Source organism: Motacilla alba, chromosome 7, assembly GCF_015832195.1.
Source record: "Motacilla alba alba isolate MOTALB_02 chromosome 7, Motacilla_alba_V1.0_pri, whole genome shotgun sequence".
Classification (NCBI taxonomy): domain Eukaryota; kingdom Metazoa; phylum Chordata; class Aves; order Passeriformes; family Motacillidae; genus Motacilla; species Motacilla alba.
Window position 1 is genome coordinate 6,467,018 of NC_052022.1, and position 23,721 is coordinate 6,490,738.

At 40.2% G+C, this 23,721-nt stretch overlaps 1 protein-coding gene across 19 annotated transcripts in view; it reads right to left on the reverse strand.

The window, feature by feature from the left end:
* Nucleotides 1-23,721, reverse strand: part of R3HDM1 (R3H domain containing 1) — an 81,860-nt gene that overhangs the window by 16,986 nt on the left and 41,153 nt on the right. For 12 of the 19 annotated variants that reach the window (XM_038142743.1, XM_038142738.1, XM_038142744.1 and 9 more), the window contains 14 exons: nt 22,800-22,914; nt 20,639-20,717; nt 19,055-19,114; nt 18,833-18,973; nt 16,251-16,359; nt 16,059-16,154; nt 14,777-14,814; nt 14,644-14,694; nt 14,283-14,494; nt 11,483-11,740; nt 8,821-8,975; nt 7,347-7,448; nt 3,932-4,189; nt 3,432-3,552 (listed from right to left, as the gene is read on the reverse strand). In XM_038142743.1, coding sequence (XP_037998671.1) covers nt 3,432-3,552; nt 3,932-4,189; nt 7,347-7,448; nt 8,821-8,975; nt 11,483-11,740; nt 14,283-14,494; nt 14,644-14,694; nt 14,777-14,814; nt 16,059-16,154; nt 16,251-16,359; nt 18,833-18,973; nt 19,055-19,114; nt 20,639-20,717; nt 22,800-22,914 — 1,795 coding nt within the window. Of the gene's footprint in view, nt 1-3,431; nt 3,553-3,931; nt 4,190-7,346; nt 7,449-8,820; nt 8,976-11,482; nt 11,741-14,282; nt 14,495-14,643; nt 14,695-14,776; nt 14,815-16,058; nt 16,155-16,250; nt 16,360-17,227; nt 17,359-18,832; nt 18,974-19,054; nt 19,115-20,638; nt 20,718-22,799; nt 22,915-23,721 lie in introns of those variants that run through there. The other 7 variants (XM_038142746.1, XM_038142742.1, XM_038142741.1 and 4 more) reach the window with 6 other exon arrangements.

A 23,721-nucleotide genomic window follows, 5' to 3' on the forward strand; every position in this document is an offset into this window, starting at 1 on the left:
AGCAGCACCCTGCGATGTTCATTGATTTTGTCCACACAGCACAATGAACATTGTGCACTAACAGCCTCAGCAGGCTCTCTATAGAAATTGCAACAATGAACACCAAAAGAAGACTGTTAATATTATCAAATATTGCTTCACAAAATTAAAGGGAAGATTCAGTTTGTTAAAACCAAGACAGCTATTCATAAGAAACACACAACACTATAAATATTTTCAGAGAACTAGACAAAACTTCAGAATAATACATGCTTGAAGTAGGATTAGTACTTAGAATTTTTAATAACTTAAAGTTTGAACTGTGCACAAAATGCCCTTCATATCTGTAATATACAAAATGCTTTAACACACTTTGTTATAAATTGGTCTATGGCCCCTAAAAAGCAGCAGAATGGGAAGTTGTGCTGTGACAGTGCACCTGCAGTCTGAACCCCTCCTGTCCCAGAAATTGCAATGGACCCGTGAGTAGTTCTGCAGCCTTTTCTGGCACTTGCAGAGACAGATACAATCAATTCTGCAAGCAGAGGGAACTGGAACAATACAAATTGGCTACCACGAAGGCTCCCCAGAGCGTTCCAAAGAATGCTCTATTTTTAGCTGCAGTTTCACCTCTGCATAGAGTGGGCTGACAGAAATGCAGCACTCAGCACAAACCCCACACCTGCCACAGCAGATTGCCCCATTACACAGAAATACTCTGAAACTGGAGGTAAAAATAGGAGCAGGTTTCTTAATATTTACATAATTCAAAAGAAATCACAGTTAAGAAAAGTGATCTCACAGAATATAGAAATACATTTTTTGAATAATGCATTAGAAGTAAGAAACAGTGTTTATTGAAGAACAGAAAAGCAAGTACAAGCACTCGGTTAACGAGCTGGGAGTTGATGAGCTTGGTTAAGACTATTACAGCTACAGCTACTGTTGCAACTGGAGTAGTTTTATCCCTGGCTTGTGAAGAAGAAGCCAGTTGAACTGCAGCTGATGTTCCTACAGGAACTGTAGTTCAGACTGGATTTTTAAACAACCTGGAGTTAGGTCTCATGGTAACCGGGCTCACGTTAACATGGCAATCGGAAATGCTTTTTTCTTGAGAGTTTTCTTCTCCCAACATCTTTTGGGCAACAAAAGCATTTTTATTAAAAGTGAACCCCCCAAAATATTTCACCTGAAACCCCTTTAAAAAGGAAGCCAGGAAGCAGCTGAAAAAGAGACCGGTTCACTGTGAGAAATGTAAACCTCTCAGACAGTGTTACGGCCCCGAATCCAACAGCTCATCAATAAAGTCAGGCCACTCCTCAACATTAGACCAGAAGTGGCTGCAGTTGCCATGCTCTCAGAAGCTGCCACCTTTTATGTGAATTTGTGTTGGCAAAGTTATTCCATAGTTAGTAACCACTTCCTGAGATGAACAACCCCCATGGCTTTCATGTAATGCAAGATTTGTAGCTCTCATTTTTGCCCAGCCACTTAGCTGTATGAGCCAAGTAACATGGTGACTTTGGCTCAAAACCACACATTGCTAATAAGCATCAACAACTTCAGGTGTAGCTTTGTGTTGAATTAATACAAATATCAATGTCAAAATATCCAAAAATAAATTACAAGGAAGAGAATTTTCAAATACATCACCTTATGAGGTGTTTCCAGAACACACAACAAGACATGGACCCACCAGTTTCTAAAATGCTGATTCAAATTTGCCTATGAAGCATTAAATGAGAACCAGCAATAGCTGGAGAGCAGTTTGGAGATTTTCAATTAAACACTAATTATACAGTTTCTGGTAAGATCCTTCTTTCTCCCATTAGTGCTGGTAAATACCAAGTAACCCAACACTGAATAGAATTATTGGCTGGGCCATCCCCATGCCACCTAAACATGATCCCTTGATGTCAGAGTGCAGGTACAAGGCACATGATCAAAGCAGTAGAGCAGCTGTCTGCACAGCTTGCTTATTTTATATCTTCCAGGACAGAGGGGGAGTTTATCTGCTGGCACTTTTCACCCACAGGCAGTGAAATTCAGTTAAAATATAAAGAGCTAAAAACATACAAGAAAGGAACTTACCTAATAGCAACCAGTTCATGCCTTTGCACCTTATCACCCCATGCTTTCCAATTCAGACTGTGTGTTTGGGTACCAATGTACACTGAGCTCTCTGATTTGGGGAGGTTGCGTGCCACTCACACAGGGTGTCCCCACAGTGGGAAGTAATCCCCCTTGGGCCTCAGACTTTTTGCTATTAAGTAGTCTAGGTATTAAAAATTCTGAAGAAGGAAAGCAGGTTGTGTAATATAGTTGGGTAACACATCTCTCACATCAGTGGATAACCCAAGTTGCAAAACCAAGTAATTTGTTTTCCTTTGAAAAAAATCTTTGTGAACTGAACCCTGAATAACTCCATCAAGTGTTGCTACTATTGGAGCACTTCCTAGAAGAAGTGCAGAAGAGGAGCTATCCCCCTTACATGCTGCTGCATAGGACATAAATAAACCCAGTTAATATTTGTAAAAGTTGATCTTTCATCCTGCTTCTGTAGAGCAACACACAGAGGGGGCAGGGTAAGGAATTAAAAAGACCCTCCTGAAGGAAACTCAGAAGGGTGTTATGTATTCAACTTAGAGCTGGTATAAAAGTCTGGTCTTTAAGGATCTCTGCCTCTAAACATCACTAGTTACTTCTGAACATTTTGACCATGAGTCAAGATATTACTGAGAAGTAAATTTGTTTCAGGAATACAAATCCTATTGAAGAAGTCACAACAGTATTTAGAAGTACAGATTGTGAGAATAATGGTAGCCTACAGTTAAAATCTGTAAGGAAAAAAAGACAAGAAGAAAGGAAGGAGATGGAAACGAAGCTTGCTGGAAACAAACATTCATAGAAGGCTAAGTCAGTTGACAAGTCTTTACTAAAATAGGTAACTAAATAAGTAATTATATATTCCATCCAATACCCTGATACCTTGAATCATAGGACAGAAAGACAGAGTAAAACAGTATCACCAATATCTTCTGCACAGCACTCTTTTCATGCCACAGCATCTAAGATTAGGATCTTTAGTTTAGAACTTTCAGTTAAGGTACATCTCTTTAATGTTACATCATTTAAAGGTACTAATTTATCTTACTTTGCAAGTTAATCAAGTTATTAGTTATAAAGTTACAATTTTTTTAAAATGTAAAAGTTAATAATTTTAAAACTCTGTAATTAAAGTAACAGCATGAGCCACTCAAAGGAATGGTTTGAATACCAAGTTTCATGTACAAGTGCCTCAATTTTTTCCACCTTAGGTTATTTACACTTCGTATTTTACATTTGATCCTCTACTTTTTTTGAAATTTTACAGCAAAGAAAGTTTAAAATGAAAAAGCAGGAGAAAAGCCACCCCAAGTGCTCTAATGAAATGCTGAAAGAGTTGGACAAACCTGTCTGCTGGCCAGGCTGGGGCAGGGCCTGGCTCTGCTGCGTGCTGTAATGGACAGAAACAGGGCGGTACTGCTGGCTGGAGTGCGGGTACTGGCTGGGGGTACAGTAACAGGGGGGCATCTGCAAAGGAACAGTCACAGGGTCACTGCCAGCATGCAGCTGTAGAGAAGGCAGACATCTAAATGCAAAATCCATTAAAAAAAGGCAAAACTTATTAATAGGTGCAATGGATGTTAAATAATTTGACGATTCAAAAATCCCTTAGACTACATAAATTCCCTCTTTAACAGCCAATTTCTCTACTTTCCTTGTCAAAAGTTTACTTTCCTCAAGTAAACTGAAGTCATTCATTACAAAATGCATACGCAGAAAAGACCCCAACCCCAGAACAAAAGCAGAGCTGCAGTTCTGCAGGGAGCCCCAGACCATACGAACAGGCCCTGGGCAGCAGAGCAGGGTCAGATTTTCCCGCAGCTATCGGGAGACCGTGGGGCGGTACCTGTGGCACGGGCTGCTGCACGTATCCCTGCTGCGGGAGCACGGGCTGGCCCACGGGGTGCCCGGGGCCCGAGAAGGCCGGGGCGGGCGCGGGCGGCGCTGCGGGCGCTGCGGGCGCGGCAGTGAGGATGTAGCCCGGCTGCTGCGGGGGCTGCAGCACCACGCCCGGCTGGAACAGCGCCGGGCCGGGCTCGGCGCCTTCGGCCGGGGGCTGCCGCGCCAGGCTCAGGTGGCTGAACTGCGATCCCAGGTTGTCTTGCTGCAGGCGTGGGGAAAACGGGAAGAAGTACATCAGCAAATGGACGTTCAAGGAAAAAGAAATAAAATAGCCAAACACTTCAGTAAGTTTCGGACAGCGCGTCTCACGTTACTGGGCAGTAGCGACAGCAGCCAAAGAACAACAGCAAAGATGGAACAGTGGCAAATTATCTTCAGGGCTGATAGCAGGAGAGAACACCCATGTTCAGACTTCACTCTTTTCACTGCAAATATTTTGCCTTTTGGATTATATCTGCCTTTATCTACTTATTGTGAGCATTCATTTGTCAAAAAAAATGTTCAGAATTTGTGTCACTAACATCTTCTGATCGGACTCCAAAACTTGAGTGAAAACTTCTAACCCCAATTAAAATAGCAGGATGCATTAGGATTGCTGAAGTAAATTTTTGCTTTTAAGAGTTTAACATAATGAGGTTCTAATCCTGAGTTAAAAGGTACATTCTTCTAACTCAGTTATTATCCTACATGCAGAGATTAATTATCTTTTCATCTGAAATCAAGTAACAACAGCGAGCAATGTGTTCCAGTGGCTACCCTCTATCTGTGTTTTATTAACATCAGAAAGGATGCCACTGATTGCACTCTGCACTGCAGGGGTCCTGTGGAACCTGAAACTTCTGCTACTGTAACCCCAAGCTCCTTTTCTTAGCAAGCAATTCAGCATCAAATTAGCAACATTCTGAAAATCAGAGTGATCACTAAACAGTATTGCTCGTTTTTTGCTAAACAGGAAGATTTTGTTCATACTTTGAAAGTGGACTCTCCAAACATGCAGGTACATTAAAACTATTTCAAGACCATCTGGTCTTAGATCATCCTAAGAAGATAGGAATTAATCAAGAGAAAGCAAGTGCAAGCTCCATCTTTTACTGATTAGCTACATTCACATTTTATGACGCTATGATTTTTTTCATTTCCAGGCTAAAGATATTATTAATTACTGTCGGAAATATGAATTTGCACCTAAAACTTAATTTAGTATACCTTTCATATGTATTTAGTACATCTTAAAAAGCCTTATTTTCATTAGGTAGTAATCTGACTTTGGTATTTCATTCCTTAATGGTGCCTATTAAATGCAACTATAATGCTTTTCCACATTGGATTTTACATTCTGCTTTTCCAAATCCTGAGTTTGAAGAGGAGATACTGCATATGAGCTTATCTTAGCTCTAAATATGTCTGAAGGATAAACCCAAGCCACACCACACTGATTTCTGTTACACTACCAGTGTAAGTAAAGTCTGACCTGGTCACTTTGTCCTGCAGTGACAGGTATGGTACAAGCAGGATTCAGCCCTGGAACATGGCATTCCCAACAAATGGAGAAAGCCCTCTCCTGGTGCCAACTACAGAGGTGTTACACTTGGAATAAAATCCAAGACCATCAATCCTTTTTGTTATGTTACGTAAGTTACCATCAGCAGGAATAAATTTTTGAAATTGCCAGGGCACTTAGTATTGGAACTCATTTCCTGAATGTGAAATGCTTTGAAATTATTACAAACAGGAAGGAGTTTCCTTCTCTGCTTTAGCTCCTACTCAAACTCTCAATTAACTTCAGAAGCAACATCCCTTTTGAATTCAGCTTAAACTGTATTTATTATAAGACATTTCTGATTAATGTTGAAAATTAGCTGCTGTACAACACTGTGATGAGTTAACCTTGGCTGGCTCCTAAGTGTCCCCCGAGTCCCTCCATCCTTCCTCTCATCCTTAGCAATACAGGGGGAAAAAATATGACGAAAGGCTTATGGGTCAAGAAAAAGACAGGAGAATCATTCATCAATGACCGCCACAGGAAGATTAATTTATTTATGCCAATAAATAGCAGAGTAGGATAAAAACAAAACTAAAACCAGCTTCCCTCAACCCCACTGCTTCTTCCCAGAGTCAACTTCACTCCCAAATCTACTACCTTCTCCTCCAAGTATCACAAGGGATGGAGAATGGGGCTTGTGACTGGTTCCCTATTATGTATCTACCACTTCTTCCTCCTCACTCTGCTGCTCCCATGGGGTCCCACCCATGGATACCATCCTTCACCAACCTCTTCAATGTGGGTTCTTCCCAAGGCTGAAGTCCTTAAGGAATGGAGTGCCCTAGTGTGGGTCCTACCAGAAAACCTGATCCTGAAGTCTCCAGCTTCCTTCAGAGCACCTGTGGGGTGCTCCAAGGGCTGCAGGGTGGTTATACTCCACCATGGTCCTTCAAGGGGAGAATCTGCTTCACAAGAATCTCCTCCCCAGGCCGCAGGCTCTGCTCCAGCACCTGGAGCACCTCCTTGCTTTCCTCCCTCTGGCCTTGATATCTGGGGAGTTGTTTCTCCCTCCTCTCTCTCGTGAATGACTGACCCAGCTTGGGCTGTGCAGGGTCAGCCCTGGAGCTGCCTGAAACGGGCTCTGTCCAACGCGGGGCAGCTCCCAGTCTGTTCTCCCAGAAGCCATCCCTGCAGCTCCCTGCTCCAAAACCTTGCCACATAAACTCAACACAAACATGCACTCAGTAGAGGGTCAGGGCAGACTTTGACCTGTTCAGATCTCCCTAGTTCAATCTAATCTAGTTCAGATTCTCCCTTGGATAACAACTCTCCTTCACTAAGTTTCAGTTTCACTTTGTGTGGCTTTTCTTCTTTTTTTCCTGGTTTTTGATAGACTAAAATATTTTATTTCCAGCTTCTACTTATTAAACAAAGGATACTAGAGAAGTGGGAGTTGAAAGTTTTACCAAAGAGGCTACAAAAAGGTAACCAGAAAAAAATCAGAGCAGTTGAACCCTCAGAATGTATTAAGGTTCAGCAGAAGAGTGAGCAGACAAGGAAACAAGAAGAAGCAATGGAAAGAGGTTAATCCAGAGACATAAAAAGGTACTGACTGGCTAATGAAACAGCACTGAAAAACTTTCTTTACAAAGGGAAAGGGAAAGAATGTATCTCAAAATATCGAGATATATAGATACAGCCTTAATTGAATGTATTGTTGCTGAACATGAAACGTTCCCATCTTGAGTTCTCAGGTGCTGTGCCACTGAGAGCCAGTCACTGCCCTGGTATCACACAGCACTCAAACAGCCAAGCAAAGGCCAGCAGCCACCAGAGAGGAGCCTGTGCAAGGAGCAGAGAAGAGAAGGTGTAATACCACAGAGTATTGCTGTGCAGAGGAGGCTGGCAGGAGCGGGGGTGGGTACGACACTGCAGAGTACTGGACAGGCTGGGAGGAAGGCTGCAGAGCCCGCAGAGGCTGCAGAAATAACAGGGTTATGAACAAGGTTAACACCAGAGTAAGAGAAGTGAAAACAAGTCTTTTGTAACAGAGAAAAGCAACTGTGCTCCAGAAGAGCAACTCGCTCCAATCTCAGAAATATAATGGATACTTATTTTTTCTTAAGCCTAAGACTGCATAGAATGAAAACAGAAGTAACTCTGAATATCTCAGTCTCCCGTAAGACATCCATTGCTTTATTTGTTATACAGTATATTAGTTATCTCAGCAAATTGCTTCTATTTAACATTTACTGTTTCCTTCAGAGAGACTAAAAACTCCACATGCATTTTAAACACAAGCCCTTTCAAAGCTTCTAAAGGCAGAATGAATTTACTACTAACCATGGATTCAAACATACTACTTCCATTTATTCAACAGTACTAAAATATTTTCTCTAGATAGTTATCATTGCTCATAATATTTCAGGCAGGTTTAATTCCAGCATCCATTGAGAAGGTAATCAGAGAATTAGTACAGAATTTGCGAAGAAAATACCAAATATTACATACACACTTCTGTGAACTAGAAAGAGTATAAATGAGACCTTTCTCAAAGCAGACCAGCTCTACTGTGGCATACCCAGCTATCTGAACAGGTTTAAACAGGGAAAACAAACAAGGGTAAAAGGTTTAGATGAAGTTCTATAACTTTTTGATAAAATTTAAGAACCATCTGAAAATACCACAGGAGACTACAGGCAGTACCATGGTGCCTGAAATAGCTGTGGAGAGGGAGAACCCTCCCTTCTCCTGCCCAAGCATTTTTCTTTTCTTCTCCATCTAGGGCTGGGACAGTCTCTTTAATCTGTCCTATTTTACTAAACTCTTGTACAAGACAAGGATAAAATACACTCTGTACTCGTGCGTGTGGTTTTGTGAGCAGAATATGCTGAAGTGTTACTCATGAGATGTTCATGCTGTACCAGTCCTGAGCTACTCCCACTGTGCCATGAATCCTGCTTGTGCTGTACAGCCCAGGAATTTATCTGGCTGAGAAACAACCCTAAGACAAGAAGCCCAAGGTTGGATTAACTCTTCCCAGCTGCCAACTATATTGCTTTTAATGCCTGGGTAACTCCACAGCACAATTAGGGATGAAGGCAGAACCTCTTGTTCTTGGTTACAGAACACTTTCATACTAGAATTCCTCAGTATTTTTAAGAAGAGGCTGCCTACCACGCTCAGGTATGATCAGAGCTGATAGTTGTGAGGACTGGGAAGGAAAAAGCCCAGTTACCCTTATCTGTGTGACTGTTCTTCACATCCACTGCAGAAGAATAATCCCCCACCCCTGTTCCCAGCACTGAGAGAGAGCCCCGTGTCCCTGAGCACGTGTTTGACAAGTGCACCTGTGAGAGGACGGGGTTTGCTCCGGGCTGGTGCTGCGTGGGGCTGGGCAGGGCTGGCTGAGGTGCAGCTCCAGGCACTTGGCTCCTAACAGGCTGCTGAGGCAGGGGAGGGTTGTACACAACCGGAGTGCCATCGGGATTGAGGAACGGCTGACCTGCCCAGGGAAAGACAACAAACACAGCCAGCTGCACCATCTCAGCTGCGACAAAACAGACAGACATACTTACAGCAAAACGAATACAATAATAACATTGAAAAATAAGGGAAGTCATACTGGTTTATATGACAGATTCATGCCAAATGCCCACAACTATAACAGCAATGACTACATGCAGCTAAAACCCAAAACATTTAAGCTAAACAAAGATACCCCAGTCTTTATGTAGTGAACACACATAAAAATTTCTTATATGCTACTCATCTTGAAACTTGATTTTTAACCAAGTAGATTGAAAATGACAGGAGCAATAAAGGAAAATTCTACTAAAATACTGTTTTAAGGATATTTTAAAAATTTACCTCCTTTAATCAATTTGAAAACCAGTCAGAACACAGGAGAGCTTAAAGGCAAATATTTTTTGAAAACTATATAAAGCAATAGCTGCCCTGGTATTCCCATGACTGCTAATGAGATTACTGATAAAGGACTCTCTTCCCCTATTCTTAGATTAATTGGCTTTTAGCTTTCAAAATAAATAACACAGAATTATTCTCCTATTTAATTTGTAACCTCAATATTACAGCAATGGGCCAATGAAAAAGAATTGAAAAATAAACTGCATAAAAATAAATTATAAAAAAACCCAGTGATTTCTTTTTGTGCCTGGGTTTGAAAAAACCAAAACAAATCAAAGGAACAACAGCCTGGCTGACAAGGACCTGTGCCTGCCTGCTTAGTGACACGTGTCCTGCATTGGCTTATTCTGATGCTTAAAGGGTCCAACACTGATGTAAATTTTTCTCTCCTCTGATTTAAAGATGTTCTTATCCTTTCCAGAAAGGTTTAAACTGAGCCTAAAGCCTTTTCACCCTGTCAAAACAGCCTAATGCTCCTCCAGACTTCTTGGTGCCATCATATTAAATGCAACTGCCCAACAGTTACTGCAGAAAGGACTGAGGAATTCATGGCAGAGGGAGCATGAACAGACTTGCTAAAATAAGTTACAGCAGCTGGACTGCAGCTCATCAGGTGATACTGAACTGAGCTTAGTAGATTTCTCTCCAATACTCAAGAATTGGGAATGTTCACATCAGTAGGGACTCCAATTTTCTTATTTCCTTCTACTACTTCATGCTAATCACCAGAGCTTCACTTATTTCTTGTAGTGGCTGGGTAAGAGCTGTCTTTTCTAATTACCAAGGCACAGATTCCTCTGTCAGAAACCCTGAGGAACCAATCTCTGCTTTGGCTGGCATTGGAACAGTAAAGCCAGAGGAACAATTACAGAATATGGTGATTCGAGTACATTGGAAATTGAAGTTTAGTGTTCTTTGTCTTCTACTAGAAGCTCATTAGACATTAACACAATTACCAAAGACAACTAATGAACTTAGCTCTAAGATGACAAATACATTCTCCTCCAAATCCAATGGCTGTCTATGAAAATTAAGTCCTACAGCAACTCATTTATAACCAAATTTTTAGCAATTGATTCATATTAAGGAAAAAGGAATTTATCTATTTCAATGTTGTACCTTCTAGTTAAAGAAATTATTTACATTTACTACATGATCATTTTAACAACCCCAATGACAAACATTTTGCTTCAAACATCATGTGCAGTTATATTCAAACATAAGTCCATCTACAGAATGATGGTAAATATATCCTGAAGTATTTTCTTTTCTACAATGAAAACAAATCATTATACCAAAATTAAAAAGGAAAATTTCCTAAAATTATGACCTTTTATATAAAAGGTAAATGAAATTTTTCAGTATTTCCTAATTTTTAAGTAAAAGTTTGCCCGGAGAAAGCTAAGTCATTATTTAATCCAGACAAGTTATTACGGATCTCCTTGCATCTACATCAGGAAGTAACAATTTTCTACTACTTACTAAAAAGTACCAGTATTGGCCAATTACACCAACACTGATTTAATCCTGTTTTAAAGTGACAAGGATACGTTTAGAAATAGTATTTCATCCTGTGCTTCTTTCTTTCACTTGTATTAACTCAGTCTTAAGCAGAGAGACATGAGTATGTTGCATCAAAAAAAAAAAAAAAAAAAAAAGAAGGATGACAAGTTCTTTCAAGTCAATATAAATCCTTTCTCAGGCTCTCTCCCCTCACTAAAATTGTGTTATAGAAGCACAGGAAAGGATGTTTTCCTCTCCTGAAAAAAGCTGAAACAATTAAGTTATTCTGTGTTCTGGATAGTAAATCATATGATTTTCATATTTTGTGCAAGTCACTCATTAAAATTTTACATATAAGTTAAAACTCTTCTAGAGAAAATCATGTGAGTTTACTCATTCCTTTGATCCTCCAGTCATGCTTCCTTGTTAAATTAAGTGCATTGAATGAACACAACCACATTAAAAAAATAAAGAGAAAAATAAAGGACAAATGACAATACTGACATCAAGTCTTATGCAAACACTCGTGCATTTTTTCCAAGTTCCCCAGTGTAACAGAGACACCCCCAAGCATGTACCAACCTGTTTGAGGGTTGACCAGCACACTGCCAGGTGGGATGCCCGCTGCTTCCAAGGGAAGCAGAAAGAAGCTACTGCTAGCAGCAGGTGCCACTTGCCCGCTCATGCCACCATCAAAGGAAAGAGAGTTACTAGAGCTGACAGTTGGATACACAGCAGGCGTGCCAGGGGAGGGCTGGCTTAGAGCTGGCACTGGAAGAGGCTGCTGGCTGTGAGAGAGAGAACCCGTGGAGGACCCTACACTACTAGAAGACTCTGAACCTAGGAAAGGAGTAATGAGAGATTGGTTTTACCTGGAGACAGTAACATCAAGCTCACTTTAAAATATACACTTGTAAGTGCTCACCCTGAAAGCTCAGCATTAAGCACATTATTCACAGCAGCCTTGTCAATGGAGTCCCCCTCCATCTCCCCTGGAATACCATTACAAGATCCCTTCTGTGAACCAAGGGTCAATTCAGCACTGCTTTGCACTGCCAAGTAAGGCTTTCATATCTAGCTTGGTTTTCTGGTCAGAAAATGCATATTTGTACCTCCAGAATTCATGGAAGTGACTGGTCATTACTGCAAAATAGTGGAGTGGATGCACTGAGGCAGTGAACTCCCAGCCCCAGCTCCTGCAGCTGTGCAGGGAATGCAGCCTCACTGTCCCTGTGGATTCACCGGCTAAAGCCTCCTGCCCTGCACACACTGCCTGCACGCAAGCAAGGACCAGTTTCTTTCCACTGCTGGGGGTCAGATCTTCTCTGACTCACCTACTGGACAATTTGCACTACACTAAAACTCTCAACACTGTTTGTTTCCTCCTCTGACCACTTGCAGGCTGAAATCAAGAACACAGCTAGAAAAAAATGAAATGAGGGTAAGATGGTAGCTTTACCCTGGCTTTATGCAATGACTCAAATTTCAAAGGAGGATGAAACAGCCAATTGAAATCAGTGCTCATTTTACAGATATGAATTACTATAAACATTGCAAGGCAGTGGAGAACCAGACCCCGAGCTTCCTGAAAGCCAAGGCGTGTAAGCTAAAAGAAATATTCCAAAAGTCCAGTATGGAGAGGTCTGTGGAACTGCTGTTCCCAGACCACCTGACACCTGGAGCTTTAGGTATACCACTTAGCAAAGACTTTGTAAGAAGTGTATGATACTTGCAGTACTTGGAAACAGAATACAGTTGTTTAAATTTAAAACTCCCCACTAGCAGCCTCTATACAATCTAGATGAAAAAGAAAGACTCAAAAAGCACTCAGATAGAATTTATGTACTGCTTGAAGTTACTTTGCAATCCCTTATAAAAGTTGCTAATTGTAACCCTCCAACTTGTATTTACAAAGACAGCACAGCTTGAAGCATTGGCCTTTTTTATTGCTGAATGAAGTGAAATTAAAGCTATTAATTGTAAACTGGGTGAGACAACACATCCCAGCTCTGTAAAAACATCATTGCCTGAGCAGAGTTACTTGGATTCATTTCCAAGTGTGTTCACTTCTAGATTATGCAAAGAAGGAGGCAGAAGCCATTCTAAACAGAGCCAATTACATCCCTGAATGTGAACAAACCCAAGCTCAACATGTGCCAATCACCACAACCTGGAACTGCACGAAACAATAACTATTAAGGTGAGTATTTCCAGCCTGGAATATCCAAATTCTCAGAATGCCAAAATAAAGACTCCAGCAAAAATTTTAAGAATCCATTAAAATTCGTGAAATTTTGCCAACAAAGATTTCTAAGAATGTATTTTATTGTCAGGCTGTGGTTTCTTTTCAAGCTGTGCCAAACAGCATCACTACACTGCTAAATGGAATAGCTCTGTATGATGGCACAAATTTACAGCAGAAGTACCTTGAACTGTTTTGGGTCTTTTTTTATACAAGTATACAATGGACAAACAAAATTTGTTACTGTTTTACTGCATTAATATATAGCAGTGTGGCCATATACCTATAAGGTAGTAGTGGTTTAAGGAAAAGCAAAAAATTTAAACAGATCCTCTTTAGAAACCAGTTTTATAAATAAGATCAAAGCCAATACCAATAAGGTAAGCAATTATATTCTGCTTTTTTATAGTTCTATTTCAAATTCTGAAGCAGCCACCAATAATGCACCCATGTATTACAAGCCTGAAAATTCTCTGGAGACTAGCAACTGGAACAAACTATGTTGGCATTTGAAATACAAATATTTACTAAATTTCATTTTTGACCCACAGAAGATTCATTCCCATATTTTCTGAGATTTTGTTTTCACATTAATTACAAGTTAACCCCCTTTGAAACCCTGACTCTTATAAGAATTTTTCCCCAACATTTTTGAATTTGAAAATTAAACAGTAAATTTCGTTCCACTGACCTCATTTCTCAGCAGTCTAAAAATGAAGTAAGCATTTGAGCCATATTCATTTTGATTTAACGAAAGAAAGAGAACACAATAAAAATATCTACCAATTCATAGGCTTTAATGCTAGTAGGATAGCAGCGCGAGTTCCCTAAGATGTTGCAATGCAGTTTTGCCCCACTGGAAATGGAGACCTGAACCCCAAATATTTTATACTAAAACGTTTCTGGTAAAAAACGTTTTCAAACCCTTTGCATGAGATGAAAGGCATTGAACTTCAAGCCATCTACAAGGCACTTGGAAACTCTCCTTCCAAAGCCGCATTTGTCACATTACGGCTCTAGGGCTTGGTCTGTAGATGTCCCTGTATCCCGAGGGAATGGGATGCAGGGAGCCTCCCCACCGGGAACACCAGCCATGCCCACCCGGCTGAGCCCCCAGAGCCTGCCCCGAGGCTGCTGTACCTGTTTTGGACAGCCTGCCCGTGCTCTTGCTGCTGCCAGAGCTGTCCCCGCGGCTCAGCACCGAGATGCCGCTGAAGCTGCTGGCCTTGGTGACGGCGGGCTTCAGGTTGCGCAGGGAGCTGTCGGAGTCGGTGCTGCTCCAGGGCCGCGGCTCCGTCTCCGTGCTGCTCGGGTGGCTGTTGGCCGATCTCCCCGATGCCTCCTTATTGATTCTGCAAGTTACAAACGGAACTGTTAGCACCAGCAGCGCTTGCAAGAGAAGGGAAAAGGGAAAAAAACAGGAAACAAAAAACAAGAAAGTAAAAGGAAATGCATGCAGAATACTTTGGGTTTTGTTTTTTTAAAAGAAAGCATCAAATACCTAAGTATCTGTCGTCTTTGTTGTGTACTATTAGTTTCTTCCTCCTGGATTCTGTTGACATTTTAATAAGATAGCTTAATATTTATTATGAAAATAGGAAGACAAAAGAGAATTAAACAGCAAATTTTCTTACCTTTTATCAGTGAAATAATTCTCTTGGGAACACAGGGACTGAGGGGCAAAGAAGTGCAGAAATTAATATGAATGGCATTTAGAATTCCTACTACAGAACACACAGCAATCTGGAGTCTTCTGCATTATACACAGGCTTCTACAGCCCCCTCTTTCTATTAAGCTCCCTGAAAAACTTTACCTGTTGGTGAACAATTTCCATGAGGAAACAAGACAACATAAAAAGGCCCATGTGCAAGAGATCAAAGTCAGCATGAAGGTAGTTACAATGCTGCTGAGTAGGTTTCTATCAGACTTTTTCTGAAGCTACAGTTCTTCCCTTGGGCCTTTGGTGCCTTCTGTCACTTGCAGCTGGTGTGTGATTCCTAGGGCTGTCACAGCACCTGAGCTGCCTTGTCTTCTGCTGGGAAGGGCAGAGGGGGAGAGGCCACTGCTGCTGCAGTAACTGCTCAGTGCCCTGGGTACCAGTATGGGTAAGCTACAGAGCACATAGAACAGAACCTGACTCAAATTATGTTGTCCTTGACTGTGATTCCCAACATCTGGCACAAAGCTTCTAAGGGTGTAATACACAGTAAATTAAGATGCAAAAGGAAAGTGTAATTTTATATCCAAAAGTCCATTCTTCTTGTTTGTAACTAAGGTGAACAAAAAAATATAAGTTAGCCTCTCAAGAGCTCATCACTCTTTGGAATCTGGTTTTGGATGTGCAAGAGTTATAGATAAATGTCAGAAGTGGATTATTAAAAGTAACACATATTTTTAAAGATATATTTGTTCTGTTTTACTCAATATAATTACTACTTGCAACTGAATTGTAGCCTGCAATGTTGTCCTGCAGTGTATCTCCAGCTAGGAGATCAGATTCCTGAGAAGAATTTCACATATTGGACCTCAAATCATTTTACTGTTACCACTCATAATGTGGTTGCTATAGATACAAGAGAGAGAAGAGGGTTTTTTGGTTTGTTTTTTAATTTATTTGGGTTTTTTCTTCTTCTAATTATTGCTCTGAGCAACTGACATGATTGCAGTACCAAAATTCTGTAACTTAAATTGCAGTGAGGGACAAAACAATGCAAAGTGGGGAAATGCATTGCACTAGGTAATGCTAGAGAACACAGAAGAGTTCTCAGTAACTGCAATATCATTTAAAACTCGCTCAGGCCACACTGTTATCTGCTCAGTGTCATTCAGAAACAAAGTTTCCTGGAAAGCCACCTGTGCCTGTATGTGTGTGAAGGGCTCATAGAAAACAGGGCCAGACTGGTTTTCATACGTACATCTTGTGCAAATATCCTTTCTCTAGCTCTCTGATATTCTTCTTCACGTTCTTCTATAGATTTACTTCTTCTGTCATCTTTTAATCGTATTCTCATCTAAATTAAGTGGTACAGTGTTATTTTACAAAGGAAAACGGTAAGAATGCACAGTTAAACACAGCAAGTGGAAGGAACAAGCCACATGTGCTTTACCTGGTTGTCATCTTTGTCTAAACTAGAGTTATCTCTCTTAAGGATGTACCGCTTCTGGAAGTCATCGCTCTTCTCATCCTTTATATGCTCACAAAACTTTTGGTCAGGTCTGAGAAAAGTTGTTACAAAGAAAACATTTATGGTTTTGTAAACATACTGTACACACAGTGGAACAAACTGAAATATATTCAGGTGTAATTTAAAATATACTTAATATTCTAACTGAAAGAATAGATTTTGGCTGTCTGGGCAATGGAAAAGATACGGTGCACCCCTGACAAGTCCTGTCCTGAAGCACAACAAACCTGCTTTTAAAAATCTCTTCCTCCTTTCAAAGCTTTTGCTGCAACTCCCAGTTAAGGTGGGAAGCAAACCACATGCCCTCGGGGAATCAGAAGTGCTTTTGAATCCCAACTGGTGCCATGCAATGGATATTGGGCATGCATGGAAGTGAAGACAGGTGTTTGCCGCTAGAGCCACAATACCTCGGAGTTCATTTCAAGGGAAAACAGAAGAAAGAAGGTAGAGGAGAAAGCACTGAAACTTAGAAACTTCTAAAACAAAATTAAGTAGAAATGAGTAAGAGAAGAACAGTACAAGGCAGGCAAGCAAGAGCTTCACACAGTCATAGGGAGAGAGTGAAGCAACAGATTATAAATATTGCTTTGGTATTTTATCTACTTTGTGAAAGAAAAAGTGGTATTTTGCAAATCCTTGTTATTAAAGAGAGATTCCAAGTACCTGAATAATAAAACTACTGCTATCATAAGAGAAGAGCTCAGACAATCAGGAAATATTTGTATAATAGAGGACAGAATAAATGTATGCTCTTCTCTATTTCTGTTATTTATCATTACCTAGGACTTCTGGATGGAGTGAGGGGAGCTTTTTCTACGAAACAGCCAGCCCTGCCTATTGGGTACTGGCTGCCCAAACATAATTAGCAGGCATTTCAGAGAACCTTTAGACTGTCTTACCTCTTTCTTTTAAAGGTCTCTGAATTTACTGCCCTGCAATCACCAACTCCCACTCCACTGAGACGTGCCAGTGTGCACTGGGTGGTTGATGTCAGTAACATCCCTGCTCGGCGAGGGAGCCGCGAACCTGCCTATGAGGAAAAGGTAAGTTTGGCTTTATTCCACATGGAGCAGATCTCCAAGGTTTTCTTTCTAAATTCTTATTTTGTATCCAAAGTGATTTAAAATAAGAATATTGAAAACGTCAAGAATCTTTATGTCTGCAGGTTAGATGAAATGCCTGCTAATTAGTAACTACACCTACAGGGGCTTCCAGAGGCCACAAGCTATTTAAATATGGTCTAAATTTTTTTTTTAAAGCATAAAAATGAAATAATCTTTTATTAGTTCTTATTCCACAGTTGAAGTGGTAGACTGAAGCTTCAGTCTAGAGATGCTGGTAGATGCAAAGGCAACACATTTGAAATGTTTGGCTTTCTGGGTCAATTTAGATATAGATTGTACGGCCAAAGCAAAAACACATACATAAATAATACAAGTATTCAACATATATTTAGGCTCTCTATATATTTCTAAAAACTTCTGAGGATAAACTGTTTACTTAAGTGAAATTCCAGTGTGGCATATCATTTCAGTCCTACTGACTCTAAAATAGGGTGGATAGTTAGATTTTTTTCTCCCAAAGCTATAAAAAGTGTACCTAGAGACTGAGATTAGGATATGCAGGCACTGTCAACTCCTGTTTTCATATTCAAGACTGACAAAAAACGGTGTCAGGCAAATGCTCTAAGTTAAAACTAGAAACTAGGTGGCATAAATATGTCAACACATTAGACCTTTGTCTTTTTGAGAGAGAATGAGGAGACAGAGCAAGTGCAGAGAATGGAGAGAACAGCTGGGTCCCTTGAATGAAAACCTCAATTCCGCACAGGTTTCAGAGTTGCTGTGGCCCCAGTGCTATCTTCTCTGCAATACGGATTTTCCTGGGGGTTTCTCCAAGAACTCCCCAGCCCTCACAGTAAAGCAGCACACCATGGCTTGTTAACCTGGTTGACATTTCCACTGATGTCTGTCTTCCCTGCTATGTTTATTTGTAAGGCCATGAGAGATCTGTAAGCAACATTATTCCAACAGAAGGACTTCAACAGCTGAATTTTCCCAGTAGAATTTTACAATACAAAAGCCACAGTTGTGCAAGTCCCCTCCCTTCACCAAATCAGAAACGACCCCGTTCTAAGATAAGAGCTGGCTCTGCTATCCAAAAGAAACAAAGAATGCACTTTGTACACTTTACTGGTGTAAATCTTTAAACAAACAGTTGCTATAAATTCACATTTCACAGAAACAAAATTAGCAATGCATCTCTGCCAGAAAAGCAACAAAATTTCTTAACTCAGAGATAACATCCTTCTTTCCCCAAAAGAATTCAAACAGATCACATCATTACACAGCAAGAACACGAACAGTAAAGAGCTCTCAACTACCTCTCCTTGATGCCTGCTCCCAGAGAGGAGACAGACCTCACCTGCTACAGCATCACTGCCTCACACATCCCAGGCATTACAGCTACACATCAAAAGGGTTTTTCAAGGCTTTGACACTTACATTCTTGTATTGCTAGTTTTATTTACTATGACTGACTTCCCACTCTGGTCCACGTTGTGCTCTAATCCAAAGTAAGCAGCTACCCTGTGCAACAGCATTCTATGGTAAGATGTCATAGGGGGAAACTTTTTTCTTGGTACTCTGGAAGAAAGGAATAGTAGCTTTATTAAATAAACAGGAACACTCTTGAATTCTTTTTTCCTATGAAAGTACAGTACTTACTCATTATTACCAATGAAATCTAAAATTTCCTGTTCTAATTTCAGCAGCATCATTCTGTCCCTGAAAATAAAAACACAGCAACTCACATATGAGACACTCCAATAACTGCAGTTGTATTCATCTTAAGAATACACAGATCAGAGCTGTGATCAAGGGATGGTGGCAGACTGGAAATAGGACCAGCAGGTGTCAAATGCAGAATTTTTAGGACAAGGTATTCTTTTTTTTGCTATTTTGTATTGAACCATGCTGTTTTGCTCTCAGAGTACACAGATCCTCCAAGAAGTCCCTGCCCAGGAGACTCAGCAGGAAGTGCAGTCATGGAGAGGACAGGCTTCAGGAGGAAAAGCAGGGCTGAGGTTGCTCGTTGTTGGTTGGTGTGGGCAGGGAGCGTGCAGGGGCCTCAGCTGGCCCTTGGGTTGTGAAACCCATCGGGGAGAAAGTGATTCCAGTTTCAGTGAAGGAAAGTATACAGCACATCAACAACAACCAAAGGCTTAAAGCTGGCACATGTGGCAATGTGCTGACATATTAGAAATACAAAAAAGCTAAAACTCAAGGTGGTAGGAAGGAACACTCTTCCTGAAACTGCTTGGACTGGTTCTAATAAGCTATTAAGATGCAATGAAATCCAATGATGCACAGTTCATAATCTGTGCACATCAAGTAACCAAGCTTCCCAGTCACTGTGCATGGAAACACACGGAGCTCTTCACTTACAATTCCTTGTTTCCACTGGGATGCTTCATGGCTTCAAACAGGAACCACCTACTAAGTTTCACAGAGGTCTGTGCTTTCTGATTTTGATCTACAGGACTATGGCTTTGGCCATATGATGGCTCATGTCACATTTATTCTGAATAAAATGGAATCCAAATAAATTACCACATTGGAAGTCCTACCTCTAATATGAATGAATAGCAAATAGCAGTGAAACAGCTTTTGTGGAAGAGCACAACTGCACCAAGTTAATTTCTTGCCTTGCACTACAGCCACAAAGCCAGCACAAAACCCCAGTGAGGGAAAGAACAAACAAGACAGGGACATACTGCAAACCTCAGAGCAACAGAACCAGGTCAGCTCTGTTGCCAACAAATGATGGACTCGGATTAGGTCAGATTTGGTTTCTCATGTGCAGAATGAAAATCTCTAACTATAGTTATATGGTACAGCTTTAAAAAATGCCTTTATCTATAAATTCAGTTCAAGACAGATTAGGGTCAGAGAAGGCAGTTTGGTCTCTAACAAGCAGGTGCCAAGACAGTAAAAGGTTTAGAGACAATGTACTGAAGCCCATTCAGGGAGAGAATTGCACATAGACTGAACACATCATTTGCATATTAAGCATTAAAAGCATTTAAACCACTTCAGTGTCCTGAACCTGTGCTCAAAAAGCAAACCAATTACAGGGGTGTTTTAGACAGTCTGTGCAACAGAATCTCACCCTGAATAACTGACATGGAGAGTTAGACATTTAAGAGGGGGGAAAAAAAAACAACCCACAAACAAAAAACAGGTCGTGTGACACCTCAGGCAACAAGAAGAAAGAAAACCAAAAAGAAAGTTGACATTACTGATTCTTACCTGGGATTGTTTTTTAATGTATTTACTAAAAATTCATGAAGATCTATACCAGTGGAATCTGTATACTCCTGGCTGGAATCTAAGGGTGAAGAGAGCAAAATTACACTCTGAAGAAGCTGTTTTCCAATTATTGCTGAACATAGTATATAAGGATCAATACTATATAACCATTAAGTACATTATTGCCAAAATTAAATGCTTCCAGTTTCCAGGAAAAAGGCCCACAAGTCAAAAACAAAACAGAAAATCCACCACCACCTGCTACCCCTAATTCAAGGGTAATACAGAAGCAGAAATTTCAATAACACCACCATTAATAACAACTGGCTGTATGTTGTGAAGCACTTTGAGAGACCTGATTTCCACCAGCCTGCCACATTTTCTCACTATCCTACACTGCATTGTGTATATACATCTGTGGAGCAGCAGCAGCCCATCTACTCAACCACTGGATGTTGCCCAAAGAAATTTTGTAACTCAGAATGTAACAGTTTAACCTTCACAAGGTGGTGCTTTGCATTTCTAAAAATCCTTGTTCTGTTGGGCTTTGTTTGCACAACATCATGTTTAGATGTTTCCAAAAGTAGTCTCAACCTTCCCCCTCCTTTCCAGTTTCAGTGAAGGAAAGTATTCAGTTACATACTATCCCCTAAAACATGTCCCTGGCAGGAATGATTTAACCCCAAATCTTCCCTTACATGAGCACCTTTGGGTTCCAGGTACTAGGATTCAAACCAACAGGTGTTGGAACAGTATTTTTGGAACTAGATATCTTCAAGAACTACTTATGTCTTAACCTAGTCTCAACGTAGTTAGGCACAACTTAAACTTATGCCTAAGTAAATCAGAGTCCCAGCTCTTCCAGCTGCCCAGAGAGTTTAAGTGAAACCAAGCAAGTCTGAGCATTTATGGTTTGGAATTAATTTGATTCTGAAGAGGAGAATGCAAAAAAGTCTATCCTGGTAAAAATGTTAAGATTCAATAATTATTTACTTCGAGCAATGATTTAGTGATAATTACTAGAACTGATGCTAAAATTCCGTAATTTTCTATTTTGGGATATCCTATATTGGGAAGTAATTAACCTTCAGAGGAGAGAGTGGTTGAATTCAGAACCTCTACCACAGACATTTTGTCACTTTGCTCTCAACCCCCCATCATTACCTGTTGGGTATTTGGGGGTGGTGTTTAAGGCATCATTTCAAAGGCTGAGATTTATAAATGCAGGTTAAGTTCTCCATCCCAGTGCTTTTTATTTCATAAATACCTGGCTGCCAGCTGGGACAAGCTGCACTGAAATTCCACATGAGGAATGCCTTATGGAATTGCAGAACATGAGATGGACAAGTGCCACTTGTCTCAAAAAGAATTCCAGCTCTAAAGGTATTTCCTATACTCTGTCTGATCTAAGATATTTAGGTAAACATTCTGGATATTTAAAGGAAGAGCTGAAAAATGATTTGCCAACTTAAATGCATAAAGTCTTCTACTTGTAGGAGGCATTAGGCGGCATGGACATAAACTGAGAGTTTATGTCATTGATTTCACAGCTCTCTTTCAGATTAAAACCCATAGATTTTCAGCACACAGACTGTAACTTTAATCCAGAAGGCAGGAATATTTAAGTGAAAACATAATATTTGTCCTTTTTATTTATGTAGTTCTACCCTTACTCCAAAACTTTACTGAAAAAATTCTAGATACAATCAGAAGTAAAATAAACAAAGGAGAACATAGATGCCTGTTGAATGAGGATCAGAAAAAGTACAAAGGAAGCTGTGCCACTCTCCTTTCAGTTTCACAAGTCCTGTAATAACAAAGCCCAGGAACAAGACAGGAGCTTACACTGACTCATAAAGTCAGCTTAAAGAACACTTGGGCACAACTGAGACAACACAGCTGGTTTTGTATGCTGCTCTGCACACTCAGGATAGAAAGGAAAAGCATTGCTGGAGTGTTTGATGAACTCTCTAAAGCTCTCTTTCCTCAGGGACCAATTCCTCCTCTAGCTCCAAGCTGTCTGATCTATTTGCTTCATTTGCAAATAAAATTTTAAAAAAATAATGCAATGTTTATGCAATGAAGACCTGAAGCAGAACTGTATTTTCATATGTACTTTATCTAGACAGTATATTGAATAACACAAGGAGAGAGAGCAAACCTCTTGATAACATTTTTCTGGACAGTTTATCACTGGATTTTTCCTTTTCTGATTCATCTTTTGCAGGTTTTTCTTCTTTTTCAAAAGACTGTGACAACTGGATCTGAATTTTCTCCTGTCAAAAAGTAAAAATCAGTCACCACACAAATTATTTCAAACAATACCTGCAGGAGAACTGTTCTGTACTATATTACCTGCAAAATAACGAAGCAACAACAACAAAAATCGTTTAGATATTCTGATTCCACGTGTGCTCCATGTTACCACACAATGACATTATTTATCAGTAAATCAGAGTGTACAGAAGGTATAGAAAGGATCACAGACATTTTAGAATTTACACACACTTCCAAGCCCTGAATGCTATTGCAAAATGAATTCAAAGTATCTTACTCCATCCATGTAAGAAAATACTCCATCCATGTAAGAAAATACTCCGGTTTTTCAGATGTATGAATTTTAAACTGCCTCTATATTTTTGAGTCATGTCTCATCCACAATGCTTTTTGCCTCCCCATTCTTCACAGTTCTTTACTGTAGAAGTTTGTTTCAAGTTTTGATTTGGTTCATACCAAGAAAAAACAAAACAAAACAAAAATTTCTATCTAAGACCAGCATTTCCAGATCCACAGAAAGAGGAAATATTTACAGTACAATACATCAAGGCAAAGTTTGCAGACCTGTCATCAAGGCTTAGTTTCATAACTTCCTGTGTATTTTGATAGAGTAGCTTTGAGTGCAATCACCTCAAAATCCATGGTTTTATACCAGTAGGTGAATTATTATAAAACATTTTTCTCAAATACAGCAAAAAGTTTCCCTCTGAAATTAGTGACATAATGGTCCCCTAAATCCCCTGAACAGTGCAAGACTACAGCTTGTTTTTCATGCCCCTTTACTGTTTCAGGAGGTTGTCAATGGA